Below are 13,743 nucleotides of genomic sequence, written 5' to 3'. Positions count from 1 at the left end.
TCCCGAAATCCCAGGCTAAAAAACACAAAATCCAGAGGTCCTGAATTTAAATAAATTTAAAATCCTGACACCTGGAAATTCCAAAAAAAGAATTCCAGGATCCTGAAAGGGTCAATCCCGATATCTCAGGCTGTAAAACACCTCATCCTGATAAAGGTCCTATCCCCCCTCATATTATCTCAATGGAAAAAAAGATTTATATAGAATTAGCTTTACTTTATATAATATCATATACTATGTAGTATTAAATGCTTTCAAGAAAATAATCCAATCCTTATATACTGTGTTTCTCCAAAATAAAATTATAAAACTTATTATCAATAAAAAGTAAAAATATTTCCAAAAATGTTGTCAGAATTAACTTTACTATATATATATATATATATTTTAATAAAATCATAATATATTTTTTTTTCAAGAAACCATCTCATCTTCTTTCATTATGTACTCTAAAAGAAATTTAACATGATATTCATCGACATCATGATTAGAAGAAAATAAACTAGTCTGCATGAATTTGAACCTCTTAGGCCTTAATAAAACTAACTGGCATTTCACAGCATTTAAGAAAACCAAAGTAAATAAGTTTATTTATAAAAAATTCCAACCCCTTCTGGTGCCTTTTAAAAATACATCTAGAATTTCCTTTTTTTCTTTTTTCTACTGAGAAAGGTAATATTCAGTCAGCAAGATCAAAGGAAAACTTTGTTAGATAGCAAAAAAATACAATATTTTAGTACGTTACTTACTCTGTGGTAAAATTGATTGATTGTTAATGCTAAATGTCCAGTGGAAAATATTTGAAGGCCATACCTTGACCTATAATGGTTTACATTTATACATTGTTACTTGGATAAAGAGTTGTCTCATTGGCACTTGTCAACATCTTCCTATATATATGTTCAGGACAACTATGTGGTAGGACATTCTGATACTTGGTCAGGAAAGAGCCACTGAAATTCATGCAATTAGGGGGAAAATTTACTTTTTTATGTTTTCAATTCACAAAAAAATAATCAGAAAACAGTTATTTTCAATTAAAACTGCACCCATTGTTACTTGATTTTACTCCTTGTAGTTTCTCTTAATTGACCAGTACCAGAATGTCTTACTCCAGCGTCAAAAGTTGCTAATATAAACATGGTTTTTAATTTTAGTTTCTTGTGCTTAATCGGAGTTTAGTATGACGTCCATTTTCACTGAACTTGTATAGATATGTGTTTAGGGGCCAGTTGAAAGACGCCCACAGGTGTGGAAGTTTCTTGCTGCATTGAAGACCCATTGATGTCTTCTCCTGTTGTCTGTTCTATGGTCGGGTTGTTGTCTCTTTGACACATTCCCCATTTCCATTCTCAATTTTATTTATCATAATGACATCATCATACCCCTGCCTCCTGATCTTCGTCACAGAAGTCTTCGTCCCTGAAACTGATACAAGACTCAAGAATCCCACCAGCTATCTTGGGGAACTCTCTACAAATTTTGTCCGTCAGGTTTGCTCCCATGTCATATAGAAATTTAGCAACTTCATAATGACCACCTAAAAAAATACAACATAAACTTTAAAAAAATTACCACAAAAAGTAAAAGATACATTATAAGCTTTATCAATTGGAATATACCAACATTACAAAGAGAGGATTAGAAATAATAACCTGTTGACACAGAGATGTGCCTTGACTGTCTGAAGGCATAAAATTGAGAAAAAGACTATCTGATGGACAGCAACATTGCTTATTAATTTAGTTGCTGGATCAAGTGGACAAAAGTCGGCCTGAAAATGGTTGACAAACTGAGATGTTCTGGTTATATTGCCTAACAATTGATTCCATTATCATACACATTACTGACTATGAATTAAGATATGAAACACTTAAAACTAAAAAGAGGGTGTAACTTTATAGTCTATAACAGTAAATAGTGGAAGGGTATGCAGTAACCTATAGTTGTCAACTTCTTCATCAGTTGGTCTTTGGTGGAGTGTTTTCTCATTTGCAATCATACAACATCCGCTTATTTCTCGTATTTTACAGAAAACTAAAAGACCAACCTGAACATGCAGCATAAAGGGGTGTACCATTTTCACAATCTTCTAATGAAATGACCAACCTGAACATGCAGCATAAAGGGGTGTACCATTTTCACAATCTTCTAATGAAATGACCAACCTGAACATGCAGCATGAAGGAGTGTACCATTTTCAAAATCTTCTAATGAAATGACAAACCTGAACATGCAGCATAAAGGGGTGTACCATTTTCACAATCTTCTAATGAAATGACCAACCTGAACATGCAGCATAAAGGGGTGTACCATTTTCACAATCTTCTAATGAAATGACCAACCTGAACATGCAGCATGAAGGGGTGTACCATTTTCACAATCTTCTAATGAAATGACCAACCTGAACATGCAGCATAAAGGGGTGTACCATTTTCACAATCTTCTAATGAAATGACCAACCTGAACATGCAGCATAAAGGGGTGTACCATTTTCACAATCTTCTAATGAAATGACCAACCTGAACATGCAGCATGAAGGGGTGTACCATTTTCACAATCTTCTAATGAAATGACCAACCTGAACATGCAGCATAAAGGGGTGTACCATTTTCACAATCCTCTAATGAACTGACAAATAGCTTTGGATGGTTGATATCCATGGCAGGACTCAGCCACATCTTTACAATCTCCAGATTACCTCCCCTACAAGCCGCAAACAACAGGCAACTCCTTACACCATCATCTTTTACCATTTCTGAAAGTTAGAATTAAATATTTACATATATTTGCATATGTAAATTTTTTACTTGCTTTCCTATATCAAGCATGAGTTAAGAAAAAAATATATTTAAGAAATTTTCAGTTCATTATTAAACATTAGACTGTCCTTTGATGTATACATTCCATTCCTTGTGAAATTCAAAATACAATGTAATTAGCTATGCAATTTTTTTCTTAATCATCATTGCATCTTAAATAAAGTAGCCTAAGCATACTTTAGACACTGCAAAGTTTGAGCTAACATCTTTCATCATAGGTAAACTGTAATTGATCACTATTCCCAAGAAGTTTAGTGTATCTATCTTTTTATCAGAAACTATCATTTAAGGGTTTGATGTTTGTAACAAAATCTACACAAACTGAGGACAAATGACTGTCATTGAGAATTTACTGTCATAATGTGTGCTGTGCATTGGCAGATATGCTGCACAAATAAGGTAATCAAGCTGTTTTCTTCAAACATAGTTTTCATTTCCATTTGTGTAAACACTTGTTTTTTGTTAAATTCTTTCCTTTAACTGTTAAATATCTTAGTTTTCTGTTTTTTTCTAAACTGCATGATATCTGTGATTGGGATAATATTCTTTTATCATCACTGCATAGTTTAGGAACACTTAGCAATATCTTAGCTTGCTTTAAATTATGAAGTTGCTTTCATTAAAAATTTTAAAAGGTTACTGGAAAAACCCTTTGCATGGTTTGGCAATACTATTGGTCCTTTTAAGCTTTATCAGCTATTTAACTCTTATATTAGGTTTTGGAAATTCAAATATTTTAGCCTTAAGCATCACTGAAGAGACAATAGTTCAATGTATAAATCCATATCAGGTGCAGTAAACTTGGTTCAGTTCATGTTAATATAATAAATAGCGTTGATTTCAAGTGATAAAAACTCTTGATAATTTCAGATTTGGAGATGGGACAAGAGCCTCTGAATTTACATAAAGAATTTCAATCATTTAGTTCATTGAATTATTTTCTCTGTTTGTTAATACACAACATCAAATTATGACAATAATGGTAAGTTAAGTGGAAAATTTTACATAAATTGGTGAAAAGATTCAAAAGTGCTGTACCCATAAACATATCCCACTATTAAGACCATTGTTCTGCCTACATAGTCTCTGGTATTCAACAAATTTGTGTTAACCCTATCATGTGTTAATATTGAGACCCCCCCCCCCCCCCCCCCATGCCATGTTTTTGTATGTGATTGTTTGTATGGTGGTCTTTTTCTTTTTTAGCCATCATGGCGTTGTCAGTATATTTTTTACTTTAGTTTAAATGACCCTTTTGTATTTTTCAACTCTCTTTTAAAAGAAATTTTTAAAATGGAGCAGGTTCAAAGACATTTTGAAAACTGACAAATTTAATAAATACGAGAAATAGTATGAAGAAATTATATATTAGAAAGTTTACAATGTGTTACATATGTTATATTTGTTGTACAGCAAACTGTAAGATAAGAAACAGGTAATTAATAAAAGTAGCCAAAGAACTTTTCAACTTTAGTTTCATGCAAAACAAAGGTTATCACGTTGTAATATTATTGAAATTATTTTAAAAAAAAGTTTGTAAATAGTATATATCTAAGTTCATCTATTTGTTTTTAAAGTTCTTATCCTTAATTTAACATACAGAAAATGTACTTCTTTTCAGCAATTATATCTTATTTTAACTTATTATAAAGGAAGCTAGCAAAATTGCATGATTTGTACAAGAAAACATTATTTTAGTATTATGTAATCACTAATAATACTTCAAGCTTATCTGCAAGTTAAGAAAAACTCAGTGATATTATATATTCTAATGGACAGTAATTGCAAGCTGACAGTGACATTTTAAAATATATGTAAAATAGAGTTCCCAAGCTTGTGGTTAAATATGACTTGAGTGAGATGATACAATTTTGCCATATAAATCAAATCAAAAGTAGTAAGCATAAACATATTGCTATCCTTATATAACAAGAAAAGTCCACAATAAATCTACACTGAAAATTTAGATTTTCCCCCTTTTTTAATGCTGTTTCAAAAAACCATAACTTCAAATCTTATATAAACCCTAAATGTTTGTATAAAACGTCCCAGTACCCTGTTGGTTAAATATAACACTTGGTTAGTTTAAACCTCTGTTGTTCAACTTGGTAATGTACACAATGGTTACATCAAGTGGGGCGCCCATATTAACTGGGGACACAATTTTGCCGTTTTATGATTTCGAGGTGTAAAAACTTCAAAGGATGGCTGAAATGGAAGACATATACCGGTAAATGATATTATATAACAAATATGATTATTTTTCAAAACTGACACTAAATTGCGGCACCAACTGAATGAAAATCACAGTAAAACGGACAACGATTTTCGGCCAATTTCCTGAAGAAAAAACACAAATTCAAAGAAGTATTAAAATTTCTAAGTAAATCTTTGACTGAATGCCCTAAATTAAAGTTCTTAACACCTTTGAAATGTCTGCTATTCATCTATAATGAAATTGATTTGATCAATGTTGTTTAAAGCTGCGGTTATTTGGTTTTAAATAGATGTGTAAAAACGGCGAATATGTGTCCCCCATTGACAAAAAAATCAGGAAATTTCAAACACCCTTTAATCAAACAAACACGTTTTTAAGCTTAAGAATATTTTGCATTTGAAGTTATCTTCATATAGAAACATCAGTATACTTCAAAAACATTTAAACCTGAACATAAACTGTAGAAAACATGAAAAGATGTGGCGAAAATGAGCACCCCACTCTACTAACTCATGCTTTTTTTTACCAAAAGAAGAATTATCAGCACCCTTCTCAGGTTCTAGAAAACTGTTAACTCAATAAATATTATTACTTTTTTACAACAATATAAATGTGCATTCACCATCAAAGTTCATTTTAAAAATAGTGCAACAACTACGTGACAGTGCGCATCTTTTGTTTGAAATTTTTTTTTTATTATTGAATTATACTTGATAGTAATGAGCATGATGAGATAACCAAATTGTTCAAGTTATTTTTAATTTTGATGCGCAAATTTGTTTATTGACATAAAAGATAAAGGATAAAAAATATGTTTATTTGATTATTTCAGTGAGGTAAAAATATGAACATAAACCTTGATGCAAAAAGTGGGACAGTCTGTAAACTATATAAATAATCTGTTTTTGATAACTTATGGTCATAGAAAAGAAGAGTATGTTTTACCAAACTTATAACGACTTTTCAAGATCCATAATAAACACAGAAATGTACTTTTGGACAACAATATTGCTTGGTTAAAATTGTAACAAGGTGTACAGCAAGGTTAAATCTGAATCATTTAACCTAGGATTTAATAAAGGGTACAATTTAACCACAAGAAGAACAACATAAAACAACCTAAGATCAAATTTAACCAAGGGTTACCAGTAATCATGGAAATATATTTAACCTTTTGGTAAAAAAAATCACCAATTAACCACAAGGTCCAGGTGAGAAATTTGTTGACATTTAAATGTATCATTCCATTTTTTCTCTATGAGTAATTCTTGAATTTTAGAACAAAAATGTCAAAATAATAGTGACCTGAACTCCTGAAGCATCATAAATGATTTCAGAAAAAGGAAAATTTAATTGATTTCCTTAAATTTTCATTATATTGATTCATGATATTTCTATTTTACTGTAGATTCATATATTTTCAGATACCTTTCGCTCTGGATTAAGGAAAAAGTATATTTTCACTGTTATGTGATCTTTTCGTTTTGGTTAAAATTGTTAAAGTCCTATGGAATTTTTTTAATTTTTTCCTATACCAACAAAATACATAAAAACTTGTATCCTATAAATAATAAAAAATCTTCAGTATAACATAATGATGTAATGCCTAAGTTCAACTAGAAACAATGATTAAGATCAAAATTCAAAACTGACCGACAGACAAATAATATTCATTTATTAGGTATTAACCAGAAATACAAGATTTTTTCCTTGCCTCATTTCAATAGAAACTGTGAAACTGAAAAAAGTACTTGAAAAATAGAAGTTAATTGAACCATATCATTGAGAAAAAAAAATTACCTTGTATCGTTTCCTTACCTTTATAATAACCTAAAATTTCAAATAATATAGTTAACTCAGGACTACTACTTAAAGACATCAATACCATCAATGGAAATTAGTATAGCGCAGAACACACTAAAGTGTTATAAATATGTGCAAAGCTAAAATTGTTCAATGCTGTTGCCAATACATTTGTATTTGTTCTACATTCATATAAATATATATGAATAAGGAACCTTATGTCTTACCTGCTATGTGTGCTGTAAGTGTAAAAGTGTACGTTTTAATGTAGACTGTCAAAAACTCAATATATTTATCAGTAAAACACAGAAATTCATTTTGCTCAGCATGTTTTTTATCTCTTGATTAACAGAACTTCGGAAGATATAAACTATCAAAGTTTTGTAAAATTCTGTGGAGGTTTGACCAAGTTATTTAATTCTTGTTTAGAAATTTAAATAAGGAAAACATTTTACATTATAAGATGAAGAAATAAATCATTTTTTAAAAAGATGTTTTCAGCCATTGTTGGTTTCTTTCATATCCTTGTGACCTACATAATAGACATGAAACTAACTCAATCATTTAGATGAACAGTAATATGAGCCTTTTCATTAGAGCAGGGATATAAATATCTACAAATATACAGCATTGCCAAATGTGGTCTTTATTCATAGTTCCATGTCAGAGCACAACCAGATGCTCCGCAGGGCGTAGCTTTATACGACCGCAGAGGTTGAACCCTGAACGGTTGGGGCAAGTATGGACACAACATTCAAGCTGGATTCCGCTCTAAATTTGGATTGTGATTAAATAGTTGACACAGCATAGGTTTCTGACACAGAATGAATGTATTCAAATGAACTTAAAATTTTTGTTTTCTCTTAGAGCAATTCACTATGCTGTTGAATATTAATCCTCTCAAAAAAATGTTTGAAGAAATTTTCTTTTTATTTATGAAATTTCAAATGAGAAAAATTGAACCCAATTTTTTAATCACATCCCCCTTTCCCTTATTCCAAAACTAATTTGAATTAATATATTCTAATGGAGTTTGCAACAATTACTACTCATTTAAATACATCATAAAATATTAAGATGTAAAAAAACTGCTTGTTATCACTGAATGGTAAAGATTATTTAAATTTATCAGTTGGTAGTAAAAAGTGAATATACATTGTATATTGTATATAACAAAGATTTAAGTTCATTCTGGACAAAGAAAGATAACTCCAATTAAAAAAAATCCTCGCAGATATTTCTTGCTTACTATACTGGACAAAGAAAGATAACTCTTAATTAAAAAAAAATTTGCTATTTCACAATATTGTGAAATTAGATATTTCTTGCCATTGCACAATACTGTGCAATTGAAAAGACTTGCTATTGCACAATACTTAATATAATAATTTTAGATCCTGATTTGGACCAACTTGAAAACTGAACCATAATCAAAAATCTAAGTACATGTTTAGATTCAGCATATCAAAGAGGCCCAAGAATTTAATTTTTGTTAAAATCAAAATTAGTTTAATTTTGGACCCTTTGCACTTTAATTTAGACCAATTTTAAAACTGGACCAAAAATTAAGAATCTACATACACAGTTAGATTTGGCATATCAAAGAACCCCAATTATTCAATTTTTGATGAAATCAAACAATGTTTAATTTTGGACCTCGATTTGGGCCAACTTGAAAACTGGGCCAATAATCAAAAATCTAAGTACATTTTTAGATTCAGCATATCAAAGAACCCAAAGGTTTCAATTTTTGTTAAAATCAAACTAAGTTTAATTTTGGACCCTTTGGACCTTAATGTAGACCAATTTGAAAACGGGACCAAAAATTAAGAATCTACATACACAGTTAGATTCAGCATATTAAAGAACCCCAATTATTCAATTTTGATGAAATCAAACAAAATTTAATTTTGGACCCTTTGGGCCCCTCTTTCCTCAACTGTTGGGACCAAAACTCCCAAAATCAATACCAACCTTCCTTTAATAGTCATAAACCTTGTGTTTAAATTTCAAAGATTTCTATTTACTTATACTAATGCTATGGTGCGAAAACCAAGAAAAATGCTTATTTGGGTCCCTTTTTGGCCCCTAATTCCAAAACTGTTGGGACCGAAACTCCCAAAATCAATACCAACCTTCCTTTTGTGGTCATAAACATTGCGTTTAAATTTCATTGATTTCTATTTACTTTAACTAAAGTTATTGTGCGAAAACCAAGAATAATGCTTATTTGGGCCCTTTTTTGGCCCCTAATTCCTAAACTGTTGAAACCAAAACTCCCAAAATCAATCCCAACCTTTCTTTTGTGGTCATAAACCTTGTGTCAAAATTTCATAGATTTCTATTAACTTAAACTAAAGTTATAGTGCGAAAACCAAGAAAATGCTTATTTGGGCCCTTTTTGGCCCCTAATTCCTAAAATGTTGGGACCAAAACTCCCAAAATCAATACCAGCCTTCCTTTTATGGTCATAAACCTTGTGTTAAAATTTCATAGATTTCTATTCACTTTTACTAAAGTTAGAGTGCGAAAACTAAAAGTATTCGGACGATGACGATGACGACGACGACGACGACGACGACGACGACGCCAACGTGATAGCAATATACGACGAAAATTTTTTCAAAATTTGCGGTCGTATAAAAAGTAAAAAATATATTTTTTAATATACAGTTTCATAGTAAATGCACCATCAACATGATAAAGCATGAACCCCCTAAGCAGTGATGTTACAATTTTTATCAGGAAACGAAGAGTGTCTAGAAGTGTGCTGCACTATGGCAAAGAAAGATCTACAGTCAAAATACTTTAAAAAATGTGTTTGTCTTTTCAAATATAAGGAAAAAGGAATTCATGACAAGAGAGAACATTAAATTTCTTGCCTGCTTCAATAACCAGAATTGATTTTATATATGTTTTACTACAAGTATCATATTCATATAAACTAAACATTAACAATGGGGTCTGCCAGAAAAACTCAACATTGACCAATGAACCAAGAAAATTAGATAAGAACAGATGAACTCTGCAAGACAGATTTTGATTGATTGATGGTATTCTAACACCACTTATGAACGCCACTTATGAACGCTACTTTTGGGCTATTTCGTTGTAGCAAGTTTTTATTGGTGGAGGAAGCCAGAGTAGAGAATAATTGTCCCTCTGGTAAAGTTTGCCCCTCTTTCCTTTGACATGTTCACCTAACAATCAGATCATAGACCACATATAGTCGACCTAGTACTGGGTACTTCTTAGCTTAGTATCTGGGAATCCCTTATCACATAAATTTAACCTTGATCCATAAGGGTCAAGGTCAGGTGAACCCTGGACCTCCACTACAATTTAACACTGGTATGGTTTTTGTTAACCCTTCCATGGAAAGAAAATTTGTGATTGGTTCTACTTATAATAATTCTAAACGGTAGTTACATTGTATGGTGAACCAACACCTGGCTTGTTTAAAATGGCAAACCTTTGTAAGCTGTTTGCTTCATGCTTTGAACAGTCAGACAATGTGTGATAAATTTAAATTTGTCTGGCAAATATGACCAATTTGGAATCCTTAACTTGTACACAGATACCCCATCCGAATTATCAATTTCTATGCTCAGTAGGCTGTGAAAATGGGGTAAAAACTCTAATTTGGCATCCCTTACAGAAAAATAAGGCTTCTTGCAAATATTTGCGGCAATGTTGCTGCAAATAGTTGCGGCAATATTGCTGCAAATATTCATTTTTCGTATGCAAATTAGTTTTCTTGCAAACAGTTGCTGCAACATTGCCGCAACAAATTGCGGCAATATTGCTGCAAATGTTTGCGGGAAAATCAGTAGCTGTGATTGTTGCAGCAATATTGCGACAAGTTCATTAGCTGCAATGTTGCAGCAATATTGCAGGAAAATTAATTTCTTGCAATATTGCAGCAACATTGCAGCAAATCTTTCAACAATTCAGGTGTAAAATTTGGAATTAAAACTAAACATTTAATAATTTATGATTTAATAATAATAAAAAAAATGTCTCTGTCCTCTATAGGTTGAAAATGGTCTCTGTCCTCTATAGGTTGTCGTGTTACATCTGTGTAGCTTTCAGTTCTGTTTCTCTGTAAGTCTCACTGTCCTTAAAGTTGAATTTTCTGATTTCAAAAATACTGCAAAATAAAAGTTGAAGAATTTTAATTAGTAGACATAAAAAAAATAACTAAAATTATAAAGATACACAGATATAAGTTACTACTATATGGTTTAATTTTGGATGTAACGTGTCTTCTGATTGGCTGACGTTATTTTGTTATCAGCCCATATACATAATTTAGTCTTGTGACCGTGACATCATCAACGTTTTTTCATAGCTTTTTACGGTTTAAAATGGAATTTAGTATTAAATTATAAGAAATGACTGCAATATTTTTTCTGTCTATTCAAAATAACATAACAAATTTGGTGCTCACTGTTAAATGACTTGCTATGAATGAATTTGTTTCACTTAAAGGGTCAATGTCTAAAAGTGATTAAGTCCTTCTACTTTCACTGAAATTATTCTCCAAGTGGATCTATTCAAACCTGTTTAGTGTTTGAAAGACAACTTCTACTGTGATCAATGATTTTAATGTTGGACATATTGTCAGGTTAGCATCCCAGGATCCTAAGAGTCTCTAGTTAAAGCTTTAATTGCTCTTAAATAAAACCATATCTAGAAATTTACTTTTTCTAACCTAATTGCAGTAAAAGCAGCAAATGTTTCTAAGACATAAAATGCTTTAATTACAAAATAATGTAAGATTTAAACTGAAACTTGATTCATTGTGGCAGCATTCTTTAATGTTTTTGTCAGTTTGTTATGTAACATTGCAATTATTTGGTACTTAGTGTTATTTTGTTTGATTAAAGATTCAGATTAAAAAAATCAGCCAAGACAAAACTAAGTCAATTATTACAGTAAAATTAGGTCCCATACAAAAGAAGGCTTCTAGAAATTGCATATAACTATAGAATACATTTAACCTCATGCCAGTACTAGGTTGTTATTGGTTTTTTTTGAATATTTGTTTTTCATTGAACTATAACATAATTGGTCTTGTCTATTCTTTAAAATGTTAATTTATGTGATAAGTTGTGTATATATGAAAGCTATACATTGTTGCCATTTGTTGACAAACCTCTTATTGGCACAGTTAAATCACAGATCTCTAATTTAATACCAAACTGCTTTTATTAGAAGATTTCTTGTTTCAATATAAGTAATGTTATTTCTAAAACATACAGTAATTAAAAGATTTAAAAAAATATCTACTGTCTTACACAATTTTGATAATATTCATGTGCATAAATCTATTGTCTAATACCTTTGCCAACTCTATTAAATTAAGAAGACTCTTTATTTATCACTATTTGAACTGTTAAAGAGCATGCACTTATTCAAAATGGTGGACATTCAACTCCATTTTACTTACCAAAAGATGTTGTCCAAATTGTGTGTAAACACCAATCTTCCTGAATCCAAGAGTCATGTCAACTGAAGGCTATCATCTGCATTACCCAGTGTCAATAGAATCAATTGGATCTTTTGGATCTAACATGTCTAAATCCATTGTAAAATTCATATTACTTTGTTCCTGATAGAAGACATCTTTGTTTGTTGTATGCATGTTCATGTCCAGTTCAAATTTTGAATATATGTTGATCAAGGTTGCTTAGGGTATTGTTTCAATGTGATCCCTTTGAAATTTGCCCATAATTATAAATATCCATTGCCTAAATCTTGAATATTTGTTATTTATTATAATAAATAAATAATTATAAATACATCTTTTTTTTATCTTTGGTGTTATAAGTTATAATGGAAATATATACAAACAAGAAATGCTCTGCCCTTAATTTGGCCTCAAACTCTGTGTACATTAATTAATTTATGGTACTTCCTGTCTTTACCACTCCACAGATAAAGAAAACCAGATGTGCATGGCACATTACATTTCTATCACCAGCTCATATTACTAATTGAGATGAGAAAGATAATTTGTGTATAAATAATTTTAAAATAATGATACTAGAAATTAAACTGCAGGTGAGGCTAAATTCATTTGATGGAAAATATTAGAATTAAAAATATTGTTTATAGAAAAATGTCACAAAAAAGTGACAAAAAGGCATAATAATACATATAGAACAAAAAGTATTTTGACTCAATTATTTAGATTAAATTTGTTGAAATGAATACCAAAGTATTCTTTTCTTACAAAATATCTAAAATTGTGATAAACGTGCATGCAGTTTAGGAATTCTTTATAAGCATTAATTGTTATTTGAAGATTATTTCAAATAAATTATTCAAATATCCAGATTTATCCGAGTAAAATAAAGTATGACCATAACAAATTTAGATAATTTGAAGTAATTCCACAACCGAATGTTCAAAGAAATCATACGTTGTGTATTATTTGAACCTTAAATCTTTAAAAATGTAATATTTTAAAATGCTTCAAATATTGGTGCATTAATACATGTCTGACATTATTAAAGAAACTTTTCTTGCAAAGTTGTTGCAAATAGTCATTCCTTAAATAATAAAAGAAAATGTTCCTGCAACTTTCTGGCAAACAAATTCTTTCTTGCAACATTGCAGCAAACTTGCTGCAATTTTCTTGCAAACAAATTTTGTTGCAGTAACATTGCGGGAATATTGCAGGTAGCTGCAACAACCTGCAACTTTCTTGCAAACACTTCTTGCAAACAAATTTGTTTGCCGCAATATTGCCGCTATATTGTTGCAATATTGCAGCAAACTTTTCATTTCTGTAAGGGATTTGAATTGGAAAGATCATATCATAAGGAACATGTATAATAAGTTTCAAGTTGATTGGACTTCAACTCATCAAAAACTACCTCTACCAAAAACTTT

General features: G+C 30.7%; 1 protein-coding gene across 4 annotated transcripts in view; it reads right to left on the bottom strand.

Annotated features, from left to right (window-relative positions):
- LOC134714778 (leucine-rich repeat serine/threonine-protein kinase 1-like) overlaps nt 1-13,743 on the bottom strand; it is a 62,492-nt gene that overhangs the window by 32,090 nt on the left and 16,659 nt on the right. For all 4 annotated transcript variants that reach the window (XM_063576336.1, XM_063576332.1, XM_063576333.1 and 1 more), the window contains exons 4-5: nt 2,582-2,758; nt 1,386-1,540 (exon numbers count right to left, since the gene is read on the bottom strand). In XM_063576336.1, the coding sequence (XP_063432406.1) occupies nt 1,386-1,540; nt 2,582-2,758 (332 nt within the window). The remainder of the gene's footprint in view (nt 1-1,385; nt 1,541-2,581; nt 2,759-13,743) is intronic.

This window comes from Mytilus trossulus, chromosome 4, assembly GCF_036588685.1.
Source record: "Mytilus trossulus isolate FHL-02 chromosome 4, PNRI_Mtr1.1.1.hap1, whole genome shotgun sequence".
Lineage (NCBI taxonomy): Eukaryota > Metazoa > Mollusca > Bivalvia > Mytilida > Mytilidae > Mytilus > Mytilus trossulus.
Note: the sequence above shows the minus strand (reverse complement) of the source record. Positions and strands in the feature narration are given on the sequence as shown.